Source organism: Macaca fascicularis, chromosome 16 (genome assembly GCF_037993035.2).
Source record: "Macaca fascicularis isolate 582-1 chromosome 16, T2T-MFA8v1.1".
Lineage (NCBI taxonomy): Eukaryota > Metazoa > Chordata > Mammalia > Primates > Cercopithecidae > Macaca > Macaca fascicularis.
The window spans coordinates 4055722-4080505 of record NC_088390.1 but is presented as its reverse complement, the minus strand read 5'-3'; the positions used below and the strand labels follow the sequence as shown (position 1 = coordinate 4080505).

The window sequence follows — 24784 nt, the reverse complement described above, 5'->3', positions numbered from 1 at the left end:
AACAAAATAACCCAGCACTCTGAGAGGCTGAGTGAGGTGGGAAGATCACTGGAGGATAGGAGTTTGAGATCAACCTGGGCAACATAGTAGCAAAATTCCATCTCTACAAAAATAAATAAATAAGTGATGAGAAGGCCAGGAGTTTGGGACCAGCCTGGGCAGCACAGCTAGACCCCATCTCTACTAAAAATAATTTTTTAGAAAGCCATATGTGGTGACACACACCTGTAATCCCAGCTGCTTTGGATGCAGAGGCAGGAGGATCACTTGAGCCCAGGAGATCAAAGCTGCAGTGAGCTATGATCAGACTACTGCACTCTAGTCTAGGTGACAGAGCAAGAGCCTATCTCTTTTAAAAAAAAAAAAAGACCAGGCGCAGTGGCTCACGCCTGTAATCCCAGCACTTTGGGAGGCTGAGGCAGGCAGATCACCTGAGGTCAGGAGTTCGAGACCAGCCTGGCCAACATGGTGAAACCCTCTCTCTACTAAAAATGCAAAAATTAAGCAGGCGTGGTGGCAGGCGCCTGTAATCCCAGTTACTCGGGAGGCTGAGAGGCTGAGGCAGGAGAATCACTTGAACCCGGGAGGCAGAGGTTGCAGTGAGCCAGGATCACGCCATTGCACTCCAGCCTGGAGAACAAGAGCGAGACTTCTCTCAAAAAAAAAAAAAAACAGGTGAGATGTTGCTGGGTGCATAGGGCTTATACCTGTAATCTCAGCACTTTGGGAGGCAAGGCAGGAGGATCGCAAAGCCTGAAGCCAGGAATTCGGTGCCAGCCTGGGCAATACAGCAAAACCCTGTCTTCTACCCCCACCCCAAAAAAAAAAAAACGAGAGAGAGAGGTATTTTAAGAGATTTTAAAATGAGAAAACAATAGCTTTTATATTTAGCCGTCTATTTTTCATTTCTAGTGCTCTTCATTCCTTTGTAAAGATTCAGTTTTCCATCTGGGATCTTTTTTAGTTTTTAGGGGGACCTGAAAAACTGCACTGAACATTATTTGTAGTGCAGGTCAGACATTACATAATCTCTCAGTTTACCTGGGGGACTTTTTTTTAACTTCATCTTTGAAAGATAATTTTGCAGGGTAAAAAATTTTAAGCTGAGTTTTATCTTCAAATACTTTAAAGATGTTGGCTCACGCCTGTAATCCCAGCACTTTGGGAGGCCGAGGCGGGTGGATCACCTGAGGTCAGGAGTTCGAGACCAGCCTGGCCAACATGGTGAAACCCCGTCTCTACTAAAAATACAAAAATATCTGGGTGTGATGGCGCACGCCTGTAATCCCAGCTACTTGGGAGGCTGAGGCAGGAGAATCACTTGAACCTGGGAGGCGGAGGTTGCAGTCAGCCGAGATCGCGCCATTGTACTCTAGCCTGGGTGACAAGAGCGAAAACTCCCGTCTCAAAAAAAAAAAAATACTGGTCTATTGTCTTCTGGCTTGTGTAGATTCTGGGATGAAGTCTGCTGTCATTCTTCTTTTGCTATGTTTTTGTAATGTCTCTTTCTCCTCTGGCTATATTTTTAGCAGTTTGATTATGCACGTACCTTGACATGACTTTATGTTTCTTCTGCTTAGGTGTTTAATGAGCTCCTTAGATTTACAGTTTTCATCAAATTTGGAAAAGTTTTGACCATTATGTATTCAAATATTCTTTCTGCCCCCACCCCCATCTCTACCAGGACACTTCCACTCTCTCTGTTGGAAAGGCAAAATATTCCCAGCTCTCTGTGAGCTCCAGGAATTGTTCTGTCTGCTGTAGCTCTTTCTCCTGCCCCAGGTAGTTTCCTTTCACAGAAATGTGCAGGTCAGTACGCAGCCACAGACCTGTGATCGACTCTGCGGATCTCCGGAGAGCTCTCCCCAGCCCACCGCTCTCTCTGTGCATCTCCCTGCTCTGTGATACTCTGCCCTGTACATTCTAGCTGCCTTGACCTCCCTGAACTCTGATCTTTAATTCATTGAGACTGCTGGATTCTGCCTGAATGTTTGCTTCCCACTTTGCAGCTTGGAAATCGTCTGCAGATAGCTGGTGCTGTTGGAGGGCTGATCTAGTTTATGTCCCTTCTCTCAGGGACCATAGTCCTATACTACCTTTTGCCCAATATTTGCAAGCTATTGTTTCATGTTTTTTCAGTATTCAGTACTCTGGTTGTTTAAGGTGGGAGAGTAAATCCAGTCTCTCTTGTTCTGTCTTGTTTGGAAATGGAAATCTCATGTGTACTATTTTTTTTTTTTTTTTTTTGAGATGGAGTCTAGCTCTGTCGCCCAGGCTGGAATGCAATGGCACGGTCTTGGCTCACTGCAACCTCCACCTCCCAGGTTCAAGTGATTCTCCTGCCCCAGCCTCCTAAGTAGCTGGGATCAAAAGCGTGTGCCACCACACCTAGCTGATTTTTGTAGTTTTAGATGGGGTTATACCATGTTGACCAAGCTAGTCTTGAACTCCTGACCTCAAGTGATCCATCCACCTTGGCCTCCCAAAGTGCTGGGATTACAGGCATGAGCCACCGTGCCCGGCCTCATGTATGCTATTTTTAAGAACTTTTGTTAACACCTGTGGAGATGGCCTTCTTATACACAATAGTAAGAATGCAAATTGTCCCACTCAGTTGCTTGATGGATAGGTAGCCATTACTATTTTTGTGTTTACCTGCAAGCTGGCTTTATTGGCTAAGACTGAGCCCAGGAGATTTGTGTTTCTGCAGTCCCTACTTTAGTAAGGCATGTTCCTATGGAAGAAATAGCTGCTGGAAGCATGAACTGTACTTTTTGTGCCTTTCTCTTTCTGCCTGATGTCACCCTTCAGTGAAGGACTACCAGCTGGTCCAGAAGGGAGGAGGACAAGAATGTGGTGACTCTCAGGCCCAGCTGAGCCAATACTCCCAGCACTTTGCCTTTATCGCCAGTCACCTTCTGCAAACCAGCATGGACAGCCATTGTCCCGAGGCAGTGGAAGCAACTTGGGTCCTGTCCCTGGCCCTCAAAGGATTGTATAAAACACTAAAGGTAATGGTGAGCTTCTGCAGTTGGCAGTGGACCTGGCTATAATTTGACATCTGCGTGGGGATTAACTAGGAGGAAATGCCATCTGATTTCGATGGATGGTAAACCATAGGATCTTGATTATTTTTAGAAACGCGTGGGCCTTGCGTACAGATAACTTCAAAGAGGAAATACTATTTTCCCAATAGTTGGCTTCTCTGTCTTTCCATTGTTTCAAGGAATCCAGTACTACTACTTCATGGGAACACAGCTTTGTCAGATGAAGAGAAAACTTGACTGAAAAGTTTCTAACTTTCCTCTCTAAATGACAACTCCTGTGCTTCATCATAGACGATGAAGGGAAGAATAAAGGGAGCTAGCATCCTAGGGAATGAGCAACAGATTTGGCAGTTGGAGTGGAAAGAGGTAGACAAGTTGAAAAACTGGGCAATGGCCAGGCGCAGTGACTCACAGCAGTAATCCTAGCACTTTGGGAGGCCGAGGCCGGCGGATTGCCTGAGCTCAGGAGTTCGAGACCAGCCTGGGCAACATGGCAAAACTCCGTCTCTACTAAAATTACAAAAAATTAGCCAGGTGTGGTGGTACGCACCTGTAATCCCAGCTACTCGGGAGGCTGAGGCATGAGAATCATTTGAACCTGGGAGGCAGAGGTTGTAGTGAGCCGAGATCATGCCATTGCATTCCAGCCTGGGCGATAGAGCAAGACTCCGTCTCAAAAAAAAAAAACAAAAACAAAAAAAACAGGCTGGGCAATATTTGGCATGGAGATGAGCATGCTCGCTGACTTACGAGAATTTCCAATACCTGAGAGGCAGAGGAATGATCTTTCAAGGAAACACATGTCAGCTCACTTTAGGATCATCTTCCCAATAGAGATATCCATGAAAGGAGGAGCTCAGCTGAAAAGTTGAAGGCTATTCAGCGGAAGCACCGATAGGGAGCTCATGGAGGGCACTCAACACCGCAGGAGTTGGACTCAGCGGCATTTCAGCTCTAATCTACACTGGGAGTTTGTGGTTGTAGAATTGAGACCATTCATCTACTATTTCTTTTGTTTGTTTGTTTGTGGGTTTTCTCTGGCATTTCTTTGTTTGAAACAGGGTCTCGCTCTGTTGCCCAGGCTGGAGTATAGACCTGTGATCATGGCTCACTGCAGCCTCAAATGCTTTGGTTCAAGGGGTCCTCTTGCCTCAGCCTCAGTCCCTAGCTGGGACTAACCACAGGCGTGTACCACCATGCCCAGTTATTTTTTTTAATTTTTTATTTTTTTATTTTTTTTAGAGACAGGGTCTTGCTATGTTTCCCAGGCTGGTCTTGAACTCTTGACCTTGAGCCATCCTTCTGCCTCCACCTCTCGAAATGCTGGGGTTACAGGCCTGAGCCACGGTGCCCAGCCTGCTGTGCCCAGCCTGCTGTTTCTTGAGTTCATGGCATTTATCACAATGTGCTACTGTTTCCATTGTTTACATTGTAGTAGGAAAGGGAAAATAAACTCCCTAAGGGCAGCAGTCATTTCTGTCTTTGAATCCTTCATTCAGCAGATATTTGTTGAGCACCAAGGGCCAGATGGAACTGAGTGTGTAGTATTGAGCCAGAAAAAAGGTCCCTGCTCTCCTGGAGCTTACGGTCTGACCGGCAAGAGAGACAACAGGGAGCCTGCAAGAAAAACTGCTGTGGGTCAAAAAAAGCCTTACTCTAGTAAAATTTGAACTGATAGATAAGGAGTCAGCTTTGGGAAAACTGGACAGAGCATTCCACGCGGAATGAGTAGCAAGCTCCAGGCCTCAAAATGGAACAAGCGTGGTTGTCAAGGAGCAGAAAGAACACCTCCCAGGCTTCAGGATAATGCAGGAGAGAGGGGGTGCGCAGCCAGAGAAGCAGGCAGGGACCTTGGTCTCTGTCAGCCATGATCAGAGGCTTGGATTTTAGCCTAAAGAGCACCGGACAGCTTTTGGAAGTTAGAGCAGCGGGGTGTGACATAAAATAGGCTTCATTCAAAAGTATGTGTTGAATGAATGAATGAATGAATGAATGAATGAGTGAATGAACAGACTGAGTTATAGCTAAGGTTGTACCTTCTTCACTCCAAGGCAGTCACAAATCGTTCTTTTTCTGCGTGGCAGGCTCACGGTTTTGAAGAGACCCATGCTACCTTCCTTCAGACCGACTTGCTGAAGTTGCTGGTGAAAAAATGCAGCAAAGGGACTGGCTTTAGTAAAACGTGGCTCCTCCGGGACCTGGAAGTAAGAGACGAGAGGGACTCCTGCTCGTCTTTCCTGGTGCAGATGTACTGGCCTAGGAGTTAGAAGCGTCAGCGAGTTCCAGTTACTTCTGCCCTGTGCACGCTCATTTAGTACAGTGTTGGAAACTCCCTTGCTTCTGTATTCCCTTTCGGAAATAGGGATTATGACACCTGTCTACCCCTGTCAGGGAAAATGAATTTAATGTTTGTTCAAAGAACAGTGGAAGAGAAGTGTTTTATGGAAACACATGATTAACCATTATATCATGGTAATAAAGTATACCCTTGAATTTTTATTTCCCTTTAAAGTTGCTTTCAGCCAATATCAGCCTCTAAATTTGTCCTCACTTACGTTTATTTTTACGTAGGATTTTAGTTGATCACTGTAATTTTATTACTGTTCCCCTTAGACCTTAGAGTTTTCTTAGTGGAACTACTGTGGTTCCCTGTGGACTTTCTGTGCCCAGTGCCAGCTTTAGGCCCAGGAAAGGCTGCCGCCGCATAGGAGGGAGTGAGCGGCCATTCACAACCCAGCAGAGGCTGGAACCTGCAGAAACAGCTCTCAGTTGCCAGAAGAGGATTTGGTTAGGTTTAAGGAAACTATGCTAAAACATATTAATGGATAATTTGGAGAGTATTTGAACTTTTATTCTTAGGGGATATTTTAAATTAAAATTTTTTATTATTAGAACCACATTGCAGAAAACTTTATTAAAAAAAAAAAAACCCTCCAAACTCTATCCCAAACACAGCTGCCATTAGCATTTGGTGTATTTTCTCCTTCTTGTTTTGTTTCTATGCATTTTACGGTGCATGTGTAAATCTAGACCGCATCGTGAGCATCTTATTCAAAGAAACTGATGGCATGTGGGTTTCTTTCTAGGTTTTGATGTAGTTTTCATAACATTTTTTATGGATACATATAATACATGAAAGTGGCTTTCAGTTTTGTTGCTATTAGTGCTTCACTGAGCGTATTATGAAAATAACTTCGTATATTTTACATTATTCGTAACAGATGAGTTGCTGGGTGAAAGCATATGAGCATTTCCCTAGCTCTTTACATTTTGCCAAAAGAAGTTCTAAAACGGATGATAGCAGTGTATACCATCTGTGGGAAAGTTAATAAACACAAAGGTCCCCACAGTGTTCAGTTAGTATTTCTTTGGTTACAAAGTATAATTAAACATACATTCGTGTTTCTTTTCTAATTTCACATTCTTCAAGTAAATTCTGATGTCTTAAAATGGTTAGGCCCAATATTTTCATGATTAAAGGACTGTACCGTCTTCCCGCCCACTAAGCGCTCACATTCAGCTGGATTTTCTTTCTGTGTAGATTTTGTCCATCATGCTGTACTCCTCAAAAAAGGAGATGAACGCTTTGGCTGAGCACGGAGACCTAGAGCTGGATGAGCGAGGGGACCGAGAGGAAGAGGTGGAACGGCCCATCAGCAGCCCTGGCGACCCAGAGCAGAAAAAGCTGGACCCCCTTGAGGGCCTGGATGAGCCCACCAGAATATGTTTCCTGGTGTGTTCTTGAGTCGTCATGTGGCTTGGGAGGGGCTTCTGAGGGATGACTTCTCTTTGGCCCGGGCCATGTTTCAGCCTAAACATGAAAACGCTTCCGTCGGCTGTCCTGAGAATTCACTTCCTAAAGACTCAATCTGTGTTGTGCAGAATTGATCCAGAAGAACAGAAAAGCCCCACAGCAATAGTTCTTAATATATTGGGTTATAAACTCAAAAGCTTTAGGTCCTCTCTCCCCATAAAATACACATTCAAATATGTATGTAAAATTTTGCATGAATTTCCAGGGCTTACTAAAGCCCTAAGGCTCGTCCATGAACTCTCTACAATAGTTCCTTCCTCATAGTTTCTCAGAAATACACTCTTACCCCCCTAGGTAATCTATTCTTCCTCAGAATAATATGAAAAGGATGAGGGCTTGGACTTCAAAAGTTGTAATTAAATGAGGAGTAAACAGAAGGTAGGATAGAATGTCAGAAAAACCAAGTCCCAGCTAGGCACAGTGGCTCACACCTGTAATCTCAGCACTTTGGGAGGCTGAGGCAGGAGGATCGCTTGAGGCCAAGAGTTCAAGACCACCCTGGGTAACTTAGCAAGACCCTGCCTCTACAAAAAATAAGACTAGCCAGGTGTGGTGGCATGCACTGTAGTCCTGGCTGCCCAGGAGGCTGAGGCAGGAGGATCACTTGAGCCCAGGAGTTCAAGGTTACAGATTTTGCAAGAAAGTTTGCATCCCCTGCCACAGAGCATACATGCATTTCTGTATCCATGAATAAGTGAAAGCTATGAATCCAGTTGGCACAATACAGAAAATGATAATGTCATTGATACTAACAGAAAGACTACTCTGATCAACATTGCTGACAAGTTTAAGTGCAGGTTAAAACTCTTGCCTTTGTACGCTTTTGGTACTCAGTGGTATGAGCTATGATCACACCACTGCACTCCAGCCTGGGCAACCAAGTGAGACCCTGTGTCAAAAAAATCCAAAGAAAATACCGTGCCCATATATGTGCTAGTTGTCAAACTTGAGTGCAAAACGGTTATAGAGATGCTAGCCGTGAATATGATGTGGTGAGTAAGTATCTACTATTAGCACTGTATTTTGTTGATAGGATATTTCTTTGGGGTTTTAGTGTTTTATAATTTCCTTTGAAATTACAATCCTAATGTAGGTGTTACAGTCCATGTTTTAGTGCTTACGATTGTATATGCTTTTTAAACTACCCATATAATGTTCCTCAATTATAACCTGTGGAAGCTTTTGCTATATTATCTTCTCAGTTTTGAGTTCAGTTTGTCAAAACTGTATTGAAGCACTTTTAATGGTTCTTGTCTTTGTCCTCCCCGGGCCTCCAGATGGCTCATGATGCCCTCAATGCCCCTCTGCACATTCTTCGGGCCATATACGAACTGCAGATGAAAAAGACTGATTCTTTCTTCCTGGAGGTTCAGAAGAGGTAAGGGACATTTCGGTGCAGCTGAAGTGTGGCCAGGGAGAGCACATGTGAGGGCAGGAGGGTGTGCCCCTCCTGGCAGCGGCTTCTGGATCGATGGACACTCTGACAGGCCAGGAAGCAGTTGCTAGTCCTTTGTAAGGCGAGGTGGGAGGTGGCCGGTGCTGCATTACCTGGATCATCTTCGAAGTGCACTGTGGTTCCTCTTTAAAACTGATGTTTGTAGTCCGCCTCTGAGAAGTAAGTTTCTGAGAGGAAACTTATTTTACAGACGCAGAAATTAGGCAGCCACCAAAATGGCTCTCATGTGTAATCCCAGGGAGCAGATAGTGTAGAACAGGAACTTCTGCTCAAGAGATTTTTAAAATTAAGAACATACCCTTTCTCTTGGCCAGGAAGTTCAGAGCTAGTTCCTGGGCCCAGCTTTTTAATTTGGGTAGAACTTTACATATCTGCAGTCTGGTCTCTTCCTCCATCCCCCATATCCTAATTTTGACTCTTCTTACTCTAATTGTGAATTCTCATTTAATTTGTCTTTTATTTTACATTTCATGTGTCTCTTTTATGAGTTTCTTATATATTGCCTAAAAGCCTTTGTGAGATGAAACAGGGTTGCATTAGTTAGGGTACAGTCTAAGCTGCTGTAACTAAGAAACAAGAAATATAATGTATCAGGGCAGTAGAATGTGTGTTCTCTCACATAACAGTCCAGAGTTGGGCAGAGTCTGGGGTGGGTGACAGCTGTGCTCCACAGAGTGACCCAGCAATCCCAGCGTTCTCATCTGTGGAGTGGAAGCTCACTTGGCCACCCCACGTCTCGGTTCTAGCCCAGAGGAAAGGGGGAAGGTGGAGAAGGGACTGCGCCATTAGTCGAGGTGGGACATCACCTTGCTCACCTGCACTGCCCGGAGCCCAGGGGCATCACCACATCTAGCTGCTAACCATGTCTCTCGCTGGGTGACTATAGCTCTTGCTAAAATTCTAGGGAGCTTTAGAGAGAGAGAAGGGCCACCACGTTTCGGCCAAAGTCGTCTAACTGTTCAGACTGCGTTGAAATAAGGCAAACACCAGGCTGTAACCATTCCAGCTGTTTCTGTACTTCACTTCTGTTTTCTGTGTGTCATTTTCATTTTTCTGTTCGTAAACCTCCAACCACAGCATGGAGTCACTCTGAACCCATTTTGATTCAGGAGCTGCCCAATTCGGGGATCACTCTTTGCTCAGTTAAACTCTGTTAAATTGTCTTTAAAAAAAGAGAAGGGGAGTCCAGGCATGCTGGTGTGAGCCTGTGATTGCAGCTACCAGGGAAGCTGAGGCAGGAGGATCGCTTGAGCCCAGGAGTTCCAGTCCAGCCTGGGCAATAGCTTCAACACGTCATCTCTAAAAAAATAAATTTAAAAAAAATGTTTTTTTTAATGAAAAGAAAACATTTAAATTAATTTAAAAAATGAAAAAGATCGAAAAGGAGAATGGATTTTGCAGGAGAGTTTGCATCTCCTGCCCCAGAGCATGCATGCATGCATTCTGTATCCATGAATAAGTGAAGGCTGTGAATCCAGTTGGCAAAACACAGAATATGATAATGTCATTGATACTAACAGAAAAACAACTCTGATCAACATTGCCAACAAGTTTAAGTGCAGGTTAAAACTCTGGCCTCTGTACACTGTTGGTACTCAACTTTGTGCCGCCTTTCTTCAGGTTTGATGGTGACGAGCTCACCACAGATGAAAGGATACGGTCCCTGGCTCAGCGGTGGCAGCCCAGTAAGAGTCTGAGGCTGGAAGAGCAGAGCGCCAAAGCTGTGGATACAGACATGATTATCCTGCCATGCTTGGTATGTCACCCCCCCGGACCCAAAGTGTCCGCACCCCATCCCCCACCCCATAGCACCACTGTAAGAAGGCTAGACCTCTGTGACGGTGGGCTTGGGTTTGCAGTCCCGGCCTGCACGCTGCGACCAAGCCACTGCTGAATCGAACCCTGTGACCCAGAAGCTGATCTCCAGCACAGAGAGCGAACTGCAGCAGAGCTATGCCAAGCAGCGCCGTAGCAAGAGCGCCGCCCTCCTGCACAAGGAGTTGAACTGCAAGAGTAAGAGGGCTGTCCGGGACTACCTCTTCCGAGTGAACGAGGCCACGGCTGTCCTGTACGCCCGCCACGTGCTTGCGTCCCTGCTCGCCGAGTGGCCTAGCCACGTGCCAGTGAGCGAGGACATCCTGGAGCTCAGTGGCCCTGCCCATATGACCTACATTTTGGATATGTTCATGCAGCTGGAAGAAAAGCACGAGTGGGAGAAGGTAGTTATGCAGACTGAGCTTGCGCTCACCCACCAGGTTCTTCCTCTGCCCCACAGGCTTCCTCCAGTGAGTGCTTCCTGGAGCGAGGCTACCTGTGTGGCTGTGCGGCTCCCTGACAGGTGTGAATGCAGCAAAGGTAGGGCCACTGTATCCTCTCCCAAGGATTGGGCTAGTGAGGAACTCAGGGGCCCTGAGCGCAATTTCCAACTGAACCAGAAAGCTTTGTCGCCATCTTCCCAGTTTCCAAGTGCAGAAATCTTGAGGCACATTCGGTAGCTCCTTTTTGATCCTGTGCCTCACCCACCGTCACACACAAACACACAGTCCATGAGGAAGTTCATTTGGCCTCTCAGCCTTGCTTTGCCCATCTGAGAACTCCACCAGACCTCGAGGTCCTTGCCCGGCCTTGCAGCGCTGCAGGTGCTGGCAGGCTTGCTCTAGCCTATCTAGCTTTCAGAAGGGACAAAGGGAGCCATCCTGCCTCTACTAGGCCCTTGCGTGGACATGTCCTCCCCCGGTTCTTGCCACCTAGAGCTCCCAACTCTGCACCTCACTGTAGACATCGATCACATTGTGTGGTCATTATTTATCCATAGGCCAATCCACCTGCTTGGCTGGGGACTCCTTCAAGGACCAGGACCCTTTATGACTGGTTCTGTTAGTTCTTTGAGACCACCTCTAAGCAGTATCATTCTGAAAGGACTGCAGTGTCCTGATTGACAGCAACAGCCTGGTCCAGTGAGAGGCTGGTGGAGTTGGTTTTGGGTGATGGAGTCACAGAGGCTCGTCCTAGGTCTAAGATGATGCCAGCACCTTTGGGTGGGTCTTGGGTTGAAGTAAACTGTCCCTTCTTCCTGATGCCACTAGCAGGCCCTGACCTTATCTGTCTGCTTCCTACCAGATCCTGCAGAAAGTGCTCCAGGGCTGCCGAGAGGACATGCTGGGGACCATGGCCCTGGCTGCCTGCCAGTTCATGGAGGAGCCAGGAATGGAGGTGCAAGTGAGGGAATCGAAACACCCATATAACAACAACACCAACTTCGAGGTAGGGCCTGGGGCTAGCAGGTCCTGTAAGGGCTACTGAGTGGCATAGACCTCATCAGTCCCCTGGACAGCAGAGACCTGTCCAAGAAAGCGCTTCCTGGAACCAACTGCAGTCTGCCTCCTCGAGGCCAGGGATTCTGTACAACAAGTCTCTTCTCCGGGCCTTGCTTGTTTCAGTAGAAGAAAATGGGCCACCTCGTGCTGCAGGAGAGCTTTACTTTCCCTGCAGCAGGCTCCTGAGAGAGAGTGCTTGGCGTCACAGTGAGACAGTGAGTCTGAATGTGGTCCAGGTTGGACCCTCACTCTTCCGCTGCCTCCTAATGACCTGCCCACACCTTGGATACTACAGCCCCTTTTTAAATTTCCCATAACTGAATCAAAGTCTCATCTTTTCCATCCTTAACTTTGTATCTGGGCAGGGAGGTAGGCATTTTGATGAGGCAGGAATGGGGCAGCCTCCGTTATTCTCATCGACTTAAGGCCATGTATATCCTTTAGCACTTTTTTTTTTAGACGGAGTCTCACTCTGTCGCCCAGGCTGTGGAGTGCAGCGGTGTGATCTCAGCTCACTGCAACCTCCGCCTCCCGAATTCAAGTGATTCTCATGCCTCAGCCTCCCTAGTAGCAGGAATAAAGGCACCTGCCACCACACCCAGCTAATTTTTGTATTTTTAGTAGAGACGGGGTTTTACCATGTTGGCCAGGCTGGTCTCTAACTCCTGACCTCAGGTGATCCGCCTGCCTCGGCCTCCCAAAGTGCTGGGATTACAGGCGTGAGCTACCTCACCTGGCCCCCATTAGCACTTTTAAAAATGTTGGAGAGAAAACAGGAAATGTTGGAGTTGCCCAGGCATCTACTTCTGAGTGGAAGATACCTGCAGCAGCAAAGGTGGATGATGAAAACCGATTTAGAACTGGGTTATTGGCCAGCTGAGATTTTGTTTTTCAGAAGTATAATCTCCTGACTGCCTTCCTTCCAAGTCTCTTCTCTCGCCATGTTCCTGCGCTCCAGCCCCACTCCCTTGGTCCCACACAGGCACATGTGGTCAGCCACCAGGTTCGACCCCAGAGAGGTCTTGTCTTCTCCACTGATCCTAGACACCCGTTGTCCTTCTCTGGAGTTCCTGCTGCTGCTACTTTCTGATTTCCTCACTTTTGCCTCAGCCCAGCCTTGCTCCACACCAGCTGTCAGTGATGCTACACCGTGCAAGCCTCACCAAAGCTTTCCAGGGTTTTCCCTGTTGTCCAGAATCTTAGTGCCTCATTTTCATGCCCAGGGCCTTCAGTGTCTGCCCCTGCCAGCCTCTCTGGGGTCATGTCTTTTCCCTGTTCCTGCTTCCCAAGCATATGTGCCCATGTAGCACACCCTTTACTCCAAACATGCCAAGCTCCTTCCCATTCCCTGAACGTGCTAGACCTTCACAGGGCTGTTCCGCTGTCTGAAACGCACCCCATGCACTCAGGTCCACCTTGCCTCCCACTCCTGCCTTCTCCTGGCAGGGTCCTCCTGTCCTCTTCACTCTTCACAGCAGCCTGACACTCCTTCTCTGGGGCCCCATGCCGCCTGCCCCACTGTGCCTCCCTCACACCGCATTTGCAGTCCGTGCATGCTCCTCGCCGCAGCTGGACCGTGCACTCCTGGAGGCCAGGGCTGTGGTTAACTCATTTCTCATGCACCCAGGTCCAGCCGCAGGACTCAGCATGGGGCAGCTGCAGTCAGTGTCTAGTGAGCAGCATCAACAGAAGTGTTCTCCATTTCCCCTCTCTAGGATAAAGTTCACATTCCTGGTGCCATCTACCTCTCAATCAAATTCGACTCTCAGTGCAACACAGAGGAGGGCTGTGACGAGTTAGCCATGTCCAGCAGTAGTGACTTCCAGCAAGACCGACACAGCTTCAGCGGGTCTCAGCAGAAGTGGAAAGATTTTGAGCTTCCAGGTAGTGAAACAGATACTCGATTAGATAGGTTCTTCACGGGCAGTGTTTCAACTTCATACCGAGAAGGGGCCTTACGGGAGAATGTTGAAAGGGGTTTAATAGCTTTCATCCGACACACCTCTGTTGTCGTTCCCTGTTGCTCCAGTTCCTGACCTGCCTCTGACTCTTGTGTGCCTAGGAGACACTCTGTATTACCGCTTCACCTCCGACATGAGCAACACCGAGTGGGGCTACAGATTCACCGTGACGGCCGGACACCTGGGGCGGTTCCAGACAGGTGTGTGCTCTGGGCTTTGCGTTCGCACCATCTGCCTGCCAGGGACACTCCATGGCTGTGGGTGCCATGATGTCACTGATCTTGGTTAAAATCAAAGCAGGTACTTGTCTCTCACACTTTCCAAATTTGTCTCACAAGCCCCACACCTGTCACTCCTGAATGTGATTTCATTGGCTAGTTGTAAACTTGAGTGGCCAGCTATGAGAGGCATTCTGTCAGGGCCCGAAAAGGATGCTTGTTCTTTTAGAATTTGCCTGGGCATTTTGAAAAAAGGAGGAACTGAAAATATGACCCCTGTGTCATTTTTACAAGAGCCTTCATTTCAGCCAGAATTTAAATGATCGCAGTTATTTCATCCTATTGATTAAAATTTGAGCAGTTTATAATAGAATTCTTAACATACACAATTGTTACACTTTATATAATAATATTACTTATTACATGTCTCTGTTTGTATATCTGTGTTTTGGGGTGTTGGCCAGGATTCGAGATTTTGAAACAGATGTTGTCAGAAGAAAGGGTTGTGCCTCATCTCCCATTGGCAAAAATTTGGGAATGGCTGGTGGGCGTGGCCTGTCGCCAGACTGGCCATCAACGATTAAAAGCCATCCACTTACTTCTGAGGATTGTGCGATGCTGCGGCCACAGGTAAGCAGTGTCCTGGATGGGAGCCCTTTGCCAGGCGTATGTATCTCCACTCTGTGGCTGGCCCTTTCATGCTGTCAGTGGTGTCTTTGATGAAAAGACATTTGTGGTTTAATGTCTTCCAGTGTTTCAGCCATTTGCTTTATGCTAACGTTCTTGGTGTCTTGTTTAAGAAATGTTTGCCTTACTCAAAGGTCATGAAGGTATTTCCTATGTTATCTTCCAGAAACTTGTTTTTCCTTTCACACTTAGAGGACTATCTGCCTGGAAAGCATTTGAGTGTATGACAGAAGGGGTAGGCATCAAGTTAGTTTTGTTCCATGTGGATCTCCATTTGACTCTATAGATTTTTTTTTTTTTTTTTTGAGACAGAGTCTCACTCTGTCATGCAGGCTGGAGTGCTGTGGTGCGACTATAGATCAATTTGATGAGAATCAAGATCTTTAGAACACCAAGTCCTCTAATCCACAGCCATTATATATTCTACTTATATTCCTCTATTGTTTAGGTCTTAGTAATATTGTATAGGTTTCTATGTAGAGGACTTAACATTTTGTTAAATTTATTACTAGATATTTAATGTTTTTGATACTATAATTGGTATTTTTTAATTTTAGCTTTGTTTTTTGCTGATATACAATTAATTTTTGTATATTGCCCTTATATCCAGTGACCTTACTAAATTTGTTCATTCTAAGACTATGCAGATTATTTAGTGTACAGACGTGTCATAATGTAAATAAATGTTATTTCTTCCTCTCAGTGCTTAGACGCTGTTCTTGCCTTTTGCACTAGGTAGGACATATAGTGTTGAATTGGGGTTTGTAGACATAATTGCCTTATTCCTCATCTATGAGGGAAGGTGGTAGTGACTGTGTGTGCCATATATGTTGTCTACTTGGCCACCACCCTCCTTCCTCAGAACCTACCTGTCAGAAGCTCATTCCTCCTCTTTCCTGCATTTCCAAAGCACACACAGACAGACACACACAGAATGCCAGCCAGAGTGCGTTGATGATATTTGAAGCAACAGGTTATCTTCTCATGGAATATGGAACTGTCATTAAAATAATAAAGGACTCTGAAAGTCAGGGGAGAGAACATGATGGCTGGTGTAGTCAGTCCATAGGCAGCGTGGAGAGAGAGGGGAGAGCTCCGAGTCCCCATGGCCGATTCTGTACAATCAATATTCTCCAGAATCTTCTATCGTTCATTGAGTCAACAAATATTTATGGAGACAAACTGGTCCCTGCTTAGGGCCTTTGCACCTGCTGGCCCCTCTGCCTGGAACTCTCCTCTTGTACCCTCCCTCTTCCCCTCTGGCTCTAGGTCACTGTATTGACATTTTCGTGAATGTTCGATATTTGTGAATCAGCCCGGGTGGCTGAGAGGCTGTCTCTGAACTCCCCCTCAACCAAGAGACAGGAGCCCTGCTTCTTTTTTTGGTGGTCGTGGGGGACAGGGTCTCACTCTATCACCCAGGCTGGAGTGCAGTGGCACGATCACAGCTCACTGCAGCCTCCAACTCCTGGGTTCAAGTGATCTTCCCACCTTAGCCTCCCAAGTAGCTAGGACTACAGGCATGCACCACCACACCTGGCTAATTTTGTTTTTTTATAGAGATGGGGTCTCACTGTGTTGGCCAGTATGGTCTCAAACTCCTGGGCTGGGCAGGCTTGCTGTTACCCCCATGTCCTCATACGCAGACGGGATCACTTAGCCCCACACGGGCTTAGCTCTGTTCACTTGAGCGTCGAGTCCAGTAAGAACAGTCTGGTTGAGCAGTGCTTATGAAACATGGAACATCTCCATGGTCTCCTGGCTGGTGGGCCCTTCTTACCTGCAGCAGGAAGGAAGACTTGTGCCCCTGCCTGCAGTCTGCTGGCCGCTGGCAACCTTCTTTCCAGCGGGGACACCCCTGCACCCTCCGTCCCGAGCCCAGAGGGAACTCCCGGTGGCCTTGCCACCCTGGCCTCTTTCATGTGTGCTCCTCATAGAGTGAGAGGGGGCCTGCCTGAGGGCTTGGCCTGGAGGCCACACACAAGGGGCAGTCCTCAGGGGAGGGACCTTCTCAGCTCGCAGGTACATTTTACCTCCCATGCTGATGCTTCTCTGAAAACCCAGCTGGAAAGCTATCAGAATTGTCCTGTTTGTTTTGTGAAGATTTATTCCTCTGGGAAAAAGAGATTGGCTTCAGGATAACAATTAAATATACACAATGATTTTTCAAGTCATAAGAGAAAAAGCAAATTTTTTAAAAAAAGCAAAATCCAACATTATGTAATTATATATAGCCATATAACAAGTTCTAGAATATTATTTATTTCATAATTTTTCTTCTTCAAAGGATATTGAGTTGGAATTAAAGCAAAGGACAGCCTCCCTCTGAGTAAAAACGAAAAAAAAAAAAAAAAAAAACCTCAGTTCATTCTCTCAGCAGGGGTTGTGTTTTATTTAGGGAAAAGCTTTCTGCCCGGGCAACCTTGCAAGCATCTTCTTCTGTTTCGTAAGCCAAGCCGAAAATCATAACAATGGTAGTCGTCGTTATTTTATTTTATTATTTTATTTTATTATTATTTTTTGAGACAGAGTCTCGCTCTCTTGCCCAGGCTGGAGTGCAGTGGTGCCATCTCAACTCACTGTGGCCTCCACCTCTCGAGCTGAAGTGATCCTCTCCCCTCAGCCTCCTGAGTAGCTGGGACTACAGGCGTGTGACACCACACCCAGCTAATTCTTTCTACTTTTTGTGGAGACAGGGTTCACCATGTTGCCCAGGATGGTCTTAAATTCCTGGGATCGGCCGGGCGCGGTGGCTCAAGCCCGTAATCCCAGCACTTTGGGAGGCCGAGACGGGCGGATCACGACGTCAGGAGTTTGAGACCATCCTGGCTAACACGGTGAAACCCCGTCTCTACTAAAAAATACAAAAAATTAGCTGGGCGAGGTGGCGGGCGCCTGTAGTCCCAGCTACTCGGGAGGCTGAGGCAGGAGAATGGCGTAAAAACCCGGGAGGCGGAGCTTGCAATGAGCTGAGATCCGGCCACTGCACTCCAGCCTGGGCGACACAGCGAGACTCCGTCTCAAAAAAAAAAAAAAAAAAAAAATTCCTGGGATCAAGCAGTCCCCCAACCTTAGCCTTCCAAAGTGCTAGGATTGTAGGTATGAGCCACTGCTCCTGACCATCTTTTTTTTTTCTTTAATTTTTTTTTTTAGAGGTGGGGTCTCGTTCTGTTGCCCAGGCTAGAGTGCAGTGGCACCATCATAGCCACTGTAGCCGTGAACTCCTGGGCTGCGGCGATCCTTCCACCTCAGCCTCTTGAGTAACTAGGACTACAAATATGAGCCATCACGTTTGTCTTCAGTGTCCTTTTCTGATTATTAAAGCAGTGAGCACTGTAGAAAACCTAGAAAGCTGATAGGGTCAACTGCTGATGGCATCTTTTGTTATGCCTGTTTACTGTTGCTTTTCATGTGCATAGAGAAAATACTGTATGTGCAGGTTATCTTTGAATTTTATTTTGTATATGTAGTTTTACATCTTGCTTTTTTTCTTTTTTTTTTTTTGAGACGGAGCCTCGCACTGTCACCCAGGCTGGAGTGCAGTGGTACGATCTCGGCTCACTGCAAGCTCCACCTCCAGGGTTCAAGCGATTCTCCTGCCTCAGCCTCCCTAGTAGCTGGAATTACAGGCGCCCACCACCACACCCAGCTAATTTTTGTATTTTTAGAGACAGGGTTTCACTATGTTGGCTAGGCTAGTCTCGAACTCTGACCTCATGATCCGCCTACCTCGGCCTCCCAAGGTACTGGGATTACAGGCATGAGCCACTGCGCCTGGCCACATCTTGCTTTGTTTCATTTAATATTTATCTTGAGATGAGTTCCCACTCTCATTGGAAAGTCTTCATAGCTTTTTTTTTTTTTTTTTAAGAGACAGTGTCTCACTCTGTTGCCCAGGCTAGAGTACAGTGGCGCAATCATGGCTCACTGCAGTCTCCAACCTCTGGGCTCAAACGATCCTCCCACCGTGGCCTCTCGAGTGGCTGGGTGCCATCATGCCCAGATAGTTTTTTCTTGTTTGTTTTTTGTTTTTTTGTTTTAAATTTTTTGTAGAGACAGGGTCTCACTCTGTTTCCCAGGTTGGTCTCCAACTCCTAGGCTGAAGTGATCCTCCCACCTCAGCTTCCCTAAGTGCTGGGATTACAGGTGTGAGCCACCATGTCTAGCCCATAACATCCATTTTTCAAGATGCATGTGAGCACACGTCCAGACCTCCTGTTCCCTTGGAGCCTGGTTTTGAAGTTTAGGTTCTGCCCCTTTCCTTCCTTGCTGTTGGTGACTATTTGTGGCTGTTTTGTGGGGAGCATAGGTGAGACTGCTTTATAATCACTGGTACCAGCTGTGGGAGAGGGAGGGTCTGAGCTGTGGTTCCTGCCAGCTGTCAGCCATGTGACCTTGGCGTGGCCCTCACTGAACTGACCACCTCCGGGGCTCCTCCCGCAGTGACCTGTGTGACCTTGCGCTGTTGAAGCCCCTGTGGCAGCTCTTTACCCACATGGAGTACAGCCTGTTTGAGGACGTGACACAGCCCGGCATCCTCCTTCCCCTGCACCGTGCCCTCACTGAGCTCTTCTTCGTCACCGAGAACCGTGCCCAGGTGAGGCCTGAGGTCTGGGCAGGGAGCCCGGTGCCTCCGTGTGTGTGTGCTCCCTCTGCTACCCAGGGCAGAAGTCGCCACCCCATCTGAGCCTGAGTGGCAGGGGTCTCGACAGGCCACACAGGACAGGCGTGGCTGAGAGTCTGAGGCTCTCGCCTCTCCCAGCCCTGGGAAACCCTCAGGTCAGCTCTGAGATTGCTTATTTTGTCAGGCCTAGAGCCAGTGGGGGAAAACCGCCTGGGATCAGCCCTGGACAGCAGTGAGTTTTGGAAAATAAAATGATGGGTTACTTCTGCTTCCTCCTCTTTTTTCCCTTCCCTCAGCACAATAGACTCATTGAATGTGGGAGCTGAAAGGGCCTTTCAGAGTTCTGTAGCTTCCCTCTCCTTTCACACATGAGGAAACTGGCCTGAGGAGGGGTCCCGGCCTGCTCACCTGAGGGCAGGTGGAGGCAGAGGCGGCCCCGGCAGTGGGCACCTGGCTCCTGCCAGTCAGGCTCCTGCCGGGGTTCTGAGCAAGGCAGTGCCACGAGGTGCCAGGCAGAGTGAGGAGCGTCCACCCGCGAGAGGCTTCTGCTTTCGCAGGCGGGTGTCCCAGGTGGTCTGGGAGAGCTGCACTGTGCATCTGGCACTGTCGCTCACAGCCCTGCTCTCTCTGCAGGAGCTCGGCGTGCTGCAGGATTACCTGCTGGCCCTGACCACGGACGACCACCTTCTCCGCTGTGCGGCACAGGTACTCTCTCCACCCCAACAGAGCTGGCCCCCAGGCTGCGGGGCCACCGTCTCACCATTGCCAGGGCGGAGAAGGTCTGCGCACTGCGTCTGAGTAGGACAGAATCCACCCGGAGGTTACACAGAGCTTGTTCCATCCAGTTCTGTGACTGCACTTCCTCCGGGTGCGCAGAGAGCACGCATGAGCCCCATTTATCAGAGTCATTCACTCTAAACTGTGGGGTCAGAAGAATTTGTGTCTTTAAAACCAAAACAACCGATGCCTTAAATTTAGTTTGGCTGATTCTCGAAGTTTCCATGGAGTTAGATTTCACATATTTTTAGATGTGAGTTGCTTCTCTGGTAGCGGAACTCCTCTGCTGACAGCTGTTTGGTCTCAGGATGCTTCACACTTTTCACTGACTGAGGAGCTCAGAAAGCTTTTGGGTATGTGTATTATACATATAGCCATACGTGCCATTAGAAATGAGATTTTCGATCTAAAAAGTAAGCAAAAGTTTAAACCTTTACCTTTTTTTTTTAAGTAGTGAACCCATTTCATATTAACATGAATAACACGTCTTGTGAAAAACAACTCTAACTTTTCAAAACGAAGTAATTACTGAGTGCTCTGGGACAAATAGGTGACCAAAAAAGAAGAAAGGAATGCCTGCAGAGGGTGGCGCTGTGCTTATCCCTGCAGACCCCTCACGTCTGCTCATAGAAGACAGCTGGATTCCCATGTCTGCCTCTGCAGTCAGTCAGATCACACGTCAGGCTCTGGAACACTCCACCGTATACTCAGGAGCAGGAAAGTGAAAAATGAACCTTGCAGACCCCGAAAGGGTCTCGGGAGTCCCCTGGCCCCAGACTACATTTTGAAAACCCTGGACTCCTTGAATATCATAATGTGTGTGGCCCAACACCCCCAGAAGACAGCTAGGGACACTGAGGCTCACAGGGTTACCCGTGGGTGGACACCCGGCCGGGACACCCAGCCGAGAGCCCTGCTTGAGCGCGGCGCTCTGTCCTTTGGACGTATTCTCCGAACACACTGCCCTTTTGCAGAAAAAGGTGGTCTTTCTTGCCATAGGCTTTGACGTGTACGCTCGGAAGTGGGAATGCCCCCAGCCCATACCGAAGAGTTTGTGTGAATTCACCCGAGACCTGTAGGCAGAATAAAAACTCCCTTACCCCCAACAGCTACCTACCAACATTGCCACCCCAGGTTTCACGACACCATGTAACGAAATTGTGATATTTGCCATCCTGGCCCCAAAGCTCAGCATGGCGGCTTGCCTGTGGGCGGGTCCCTTCTGCGGCCCCTGTCCAGTCTCCATTTCCTCCTTACCCTCTTCTGACCCTCCCCACAGCCTGTCGAGTGTACTGCACCAGTGTCCTGACGTTTCTCCCTGACACCTCTCCCTGCCAACCCCCTCTTCCTCCCTCGGCCACCTCCACCTTCTTGCTGCCCAGACCCTGAAGGCCTGACGGACCCGGCCTTGCCTCCAGGGCATCTGAGTGCCCTCTTGGCCCTGTTTTCTCTACTCCTTCTGGTCCCCAGCACTGGCTGTTCGTTTCTTGTGAGTGCCATGCCTTTCCCCACCTGCATCTTTGCACTGTTTTCCCCAGAGTGTTTTCCCAGACCTCTGCGGACAGCCTTCTGAGCCCCTGCACTGGGACTGCCCCCCTGGACAGTGATGATTCCTACCTACATTTGGAGCTTTCACGTGCTCTTAAAAGCATTTTCTCTCTCCCTCCACCCTGTGGGCCTCTGGGGGAGGGGAACACATCTGGTTCATCTCAGGCCCCCCTCCTCCGTCCCCTCGTCCTCAGTGCTCCGCCGAGGGTCTTATCAGCACTCAGTGAACAAGGGAGTGGCTCCTGACACTGGCGACAACTCTCTTTCCCTCCACAGGCTCTGCAGAACATTGCTGCCATCAGCCTGGCCATCAACTACCCAAACAAGGCCACCCGCCTCTGGAATGTGGAGTGTTAGCCCTTGGTGTGGCGCGTGGGACTAGCTCATCTGCCACAGGGACTTCAGAGCAGACAGCCAGCCTCATTCAGGAACACTCCTGTAGCGCCAGTACCTGGCTCTCCTTGAGCTGACTTCCACTCCAATTCGGATGCCAAGCAGCCACGTCTCCAAGAGTTCCTGTGCATAGGCTGGACACAAGCACAGGCTGTAGCATGTTGAAAATAAGCCAAGCAGTGCAGAATGCCTCAGAAAGGGTGGGCAGGGGGCCCTTGAGAAGGTTCAGAGACCAGCTTTCTCCAGAGGCTGTCGCTGCAGGAGCCATGGGCCTGGGAAGACTTGGAAGCGGCCTCTCAACTGGTTTCTGTCTCACTTGCCTTCAGAGGAGGCACAATCCACCCAGATCCACCCTTCCAGCAAGACCGCCAGCGGCTGCCCGGCCCGGGAGCACCTCTTTGCTTTTCAAACCAAACCAAAACTGGCGAGAGCCCCTCCTGGCCACCACCGATCCCCAAGCATCCAGTACCGAACCAGGCATCGAGCTAGCTCCCTGCACGGCCGCGCCCTCCCAGAGAACTCCTTGAGAGGAACAAGTGCCCTTGGGGCAGCCGGCAGGCGCCCCTGTACGTCCGCTCACGCGCCAGGCAGCACCACCGCAGTTTCTCAGTTGTTTTGACGTATTTCAGTTTCCACCTCACGTTTTTAGAGCAGAACCACACTGTCTCCCTGGAGGGGCTCAAGGGCATGACTCGGGACTGACCATTCTGTGAAAGTAGCAGAATGTGAGGAGCACGCGTGAGCTGCTGTACCTTGAAGATAATCAGAGGATATCTTATCTTAAGAGTAAAAACCCAGGCCGGGCGCGGTGGCTCAAGCCTGTAATCCCAGCACTTTGGGAGGCCGAGGCGGGTGGATCACGAGGTCAGGAGATCGAGACTATCCTGGCTAACACGGTGAAACCCCGTCTCTACTAAAAATACAAAAAACTAGCCGGGCGTGGTGGCGGGCGCCTGTAGTCTCAGCTACTCGGGAGGCTGAGGCGGGAGAATGGCGTGAACCCGGGAGGCGGAGCTTGCAGTGAGCCAAGATCACGCCACTGCACTCCAGCCTGGGAGACACAACGAGACTCCGTCTCAAAAAAAAAAAAAAAAAAAGTAAAAACCCACATCATTTTATTTCTGCTTGACAGTCATGGTGGTCTGTCATACCCACCTCTGGGACTCTGCGTGGCTGTTTGGCTGTCACTTGTAGCAATAACGGCATTAGTTCTAGTCAGTGCTGTTTTACATTTTTCTTTTGATGGGTTTAGTCTTGCACTGGAGTGCCGATGGTGATTCTCCCTCCAGAGCCACGCTTGGGAACATGAAGCAAGCCTGCCATGTGGGCTGCGTGCCGGCCTTAGTGGACCTGTGGGGATGGAGCACGCCTTTAGGGGCAGTGTCTGGGCCGGAAGCACGTGCCACCACACAGTGCCAGAGCCAGAGAAGGGGCCCAACCACCAAGGCCAAGCTTGACCAGGTCGGCATTGCCATGACCCAGTGTGGCCCGTGGCCTCTGAAGACCCCTCTCTGCAGGGTTTGCAGGGATCTGGATTGCAAGGGCCGGGGTCTGTAGGTCTGGAAGCATCTTCCTATAAGAGCGCTTTTGCCTGGTGGGTCAGGACTCCGAGGTGTAGCAGGCTTCACAGCCCTACAATTAGGTTCTCAGCTAATCCCCAGAGTTCTGGTAGAACCATCCCAGGGTGGGCGGAGGGTGGGATTCAAGGGAGACAGGAACACGTGGGGCAGGTCCTGGAATTCGGTGGCCTGAGGACTGAGGCCATCGCCTGGTGGAAAGGCCTGGCCAGGTTCCCGTGGCTTGGTACCTGAATAGGCAGGTGCTGCTGGCTCCGTAGAAACCCTTTTCCCATCTTTTGCTGTTTGCCAAACCAACCTTGCTTTGGGAGCTGCCTGCACGCCTCTCCCAGAGAAGGCCCCACCTTCTGCGCCCCTCAGACGCGAGGAGGTCTCCCAGTGAGGAGTTTGCCAAGAGGGGGACTCACAGGAAACAAGGCTTGGTGCTTGGGAGGGAGGCCCTGCTGCGTGCTCAGACTCAGCCAACCTGGAAGGTAGCCGAGGAGATGGCACCACCCACGCGCCTCCACACCCCAGACTCCGAGTAAAGCGGGCAGCAGGGCAGGAGTCACCCCTTGTGGCAGTGGCCGCCGCTGTACTCCATCCTCCCATCGGGAAGATCAGCTGTAGATAAACGCTGGGCTCTTCAGAGCACCTGTCCGCCCACCGCCCTTGCTGTTCTGGCCTCGTCGCTGCAGTTCACGGGAAACAAGCCTGAGTCTGCCCGCATCCGCGACGGCTCCGCCCGGCCGCCTCTGCCTCCGGCCACCGGGTGGCGCTGCCGAGCCAGAGCCGCCGCGTCCCGAGCTTTCCAGGAGCCCCAGGCCCCGAGGAGGCGAAGCCCGCAAAGGTGGAAACACGTGCCTACGCTGTAAAGAAATCCTGTTCCAGAGCATACCTGTTGTACAAACAGACACTGTTCCTAACGAGAGGAGTGACGTATTTTCATCACCGTTTTTAATTTGTTTTCTTACGGGTTTACGATTTTGAATTTTTCTTATTTGGTTGAAAGAATTTTGATTCTATCAACCTGAGTTCAGCCTGTAAAAAGGATGTTAAGCTGTGGGTAAAATATGCAAACGAAGAGAAATATATTGTACAAATTCTATATAATAAGGTACGCCTGTGTGTGGACTCGGCTTTCCCTCGCCCCGCCGTGTCTCGTGGAGCTCAGGCGTGGAGTTTACACCGCGCCCAAACGGATGCGAGGCGGGCGCTCGGGGCTCAGGGCTGAAAGGAATGGAGAGCTGCTGTAGCCCTTCCTCCAGACCATCCTCCGCCCAAGCCCGCAGCCCCCGCCCCTTCCCCGGCGATCCCAGGGCTTTGGTTCAACCCCCACCCCCGAGCGGCCATCCAGAGGTGTCCACACATGGCGCCGTCCCTTCG

The 24784-nt window shown here is 49.1% G+C and overlaps 1 protein-coding gene across 8 annotated transcripts in view; it reads left to right on the top strand.

Annotated features, from left to right (window-relative positions):
• The window catches only part of ZZEF1 (zinc finger ZZ-type and EF-hand domain containing 1), a 140767-nt gene extending 116251 nt beyond the window's left edge, over positions 1-24516 (top strand). For 7 of the 8 annotated variants that reach the window (XM_074018267.1, XM_074018266.1, XM_005582549.5 and 4 more), the window contains 13 exons: positions 2812-3011; positions 5132-5251; positions 6589-6780; positions 8139-8239; positions 9938-10073; positions 10177-10536; positions 11438-11581; positions 13350-13518; positions 13697-13795; positions 14278-14443; positions 18944-19097; positions 19758-19829; positions 21726-24516. In XM_074018267.1, coding sequence (XP_073874368.1) covers positions 2812-3011; positions 5132-5251; positions 6589-6780; positions 8139-8239; positions 9938-10073; positions 10177-10536; positions 11438-11581; positions 13350-13518; positions 13697-13795; positions 14278-14443; positions 18944-19097; positions 19758-19829; positions 21726-21806 — 1994 coding nt within the window. In that variant the 3' untranslated portion in view covers positions 21807-24516. Of the gene's footprint in view, positions 1-2811; positions 3012-5131; positions 5252-6588; positions 6781-8138; positions 8240-9937; positions 10074-10176; positions 10537-11437; positions 11582-13349; positions 13519-13696; positions 13896-14277; positions 14444-18943; positions 19098-19757; positions 19830-21725 lie in introns of all 8 variants that reach the window. The other variant, XR_012425143.1, reaches the window with a different exon arrangement.
• The last annotated feature ends 268 nt before the right edge of the window (positions 24517-24784 follow it).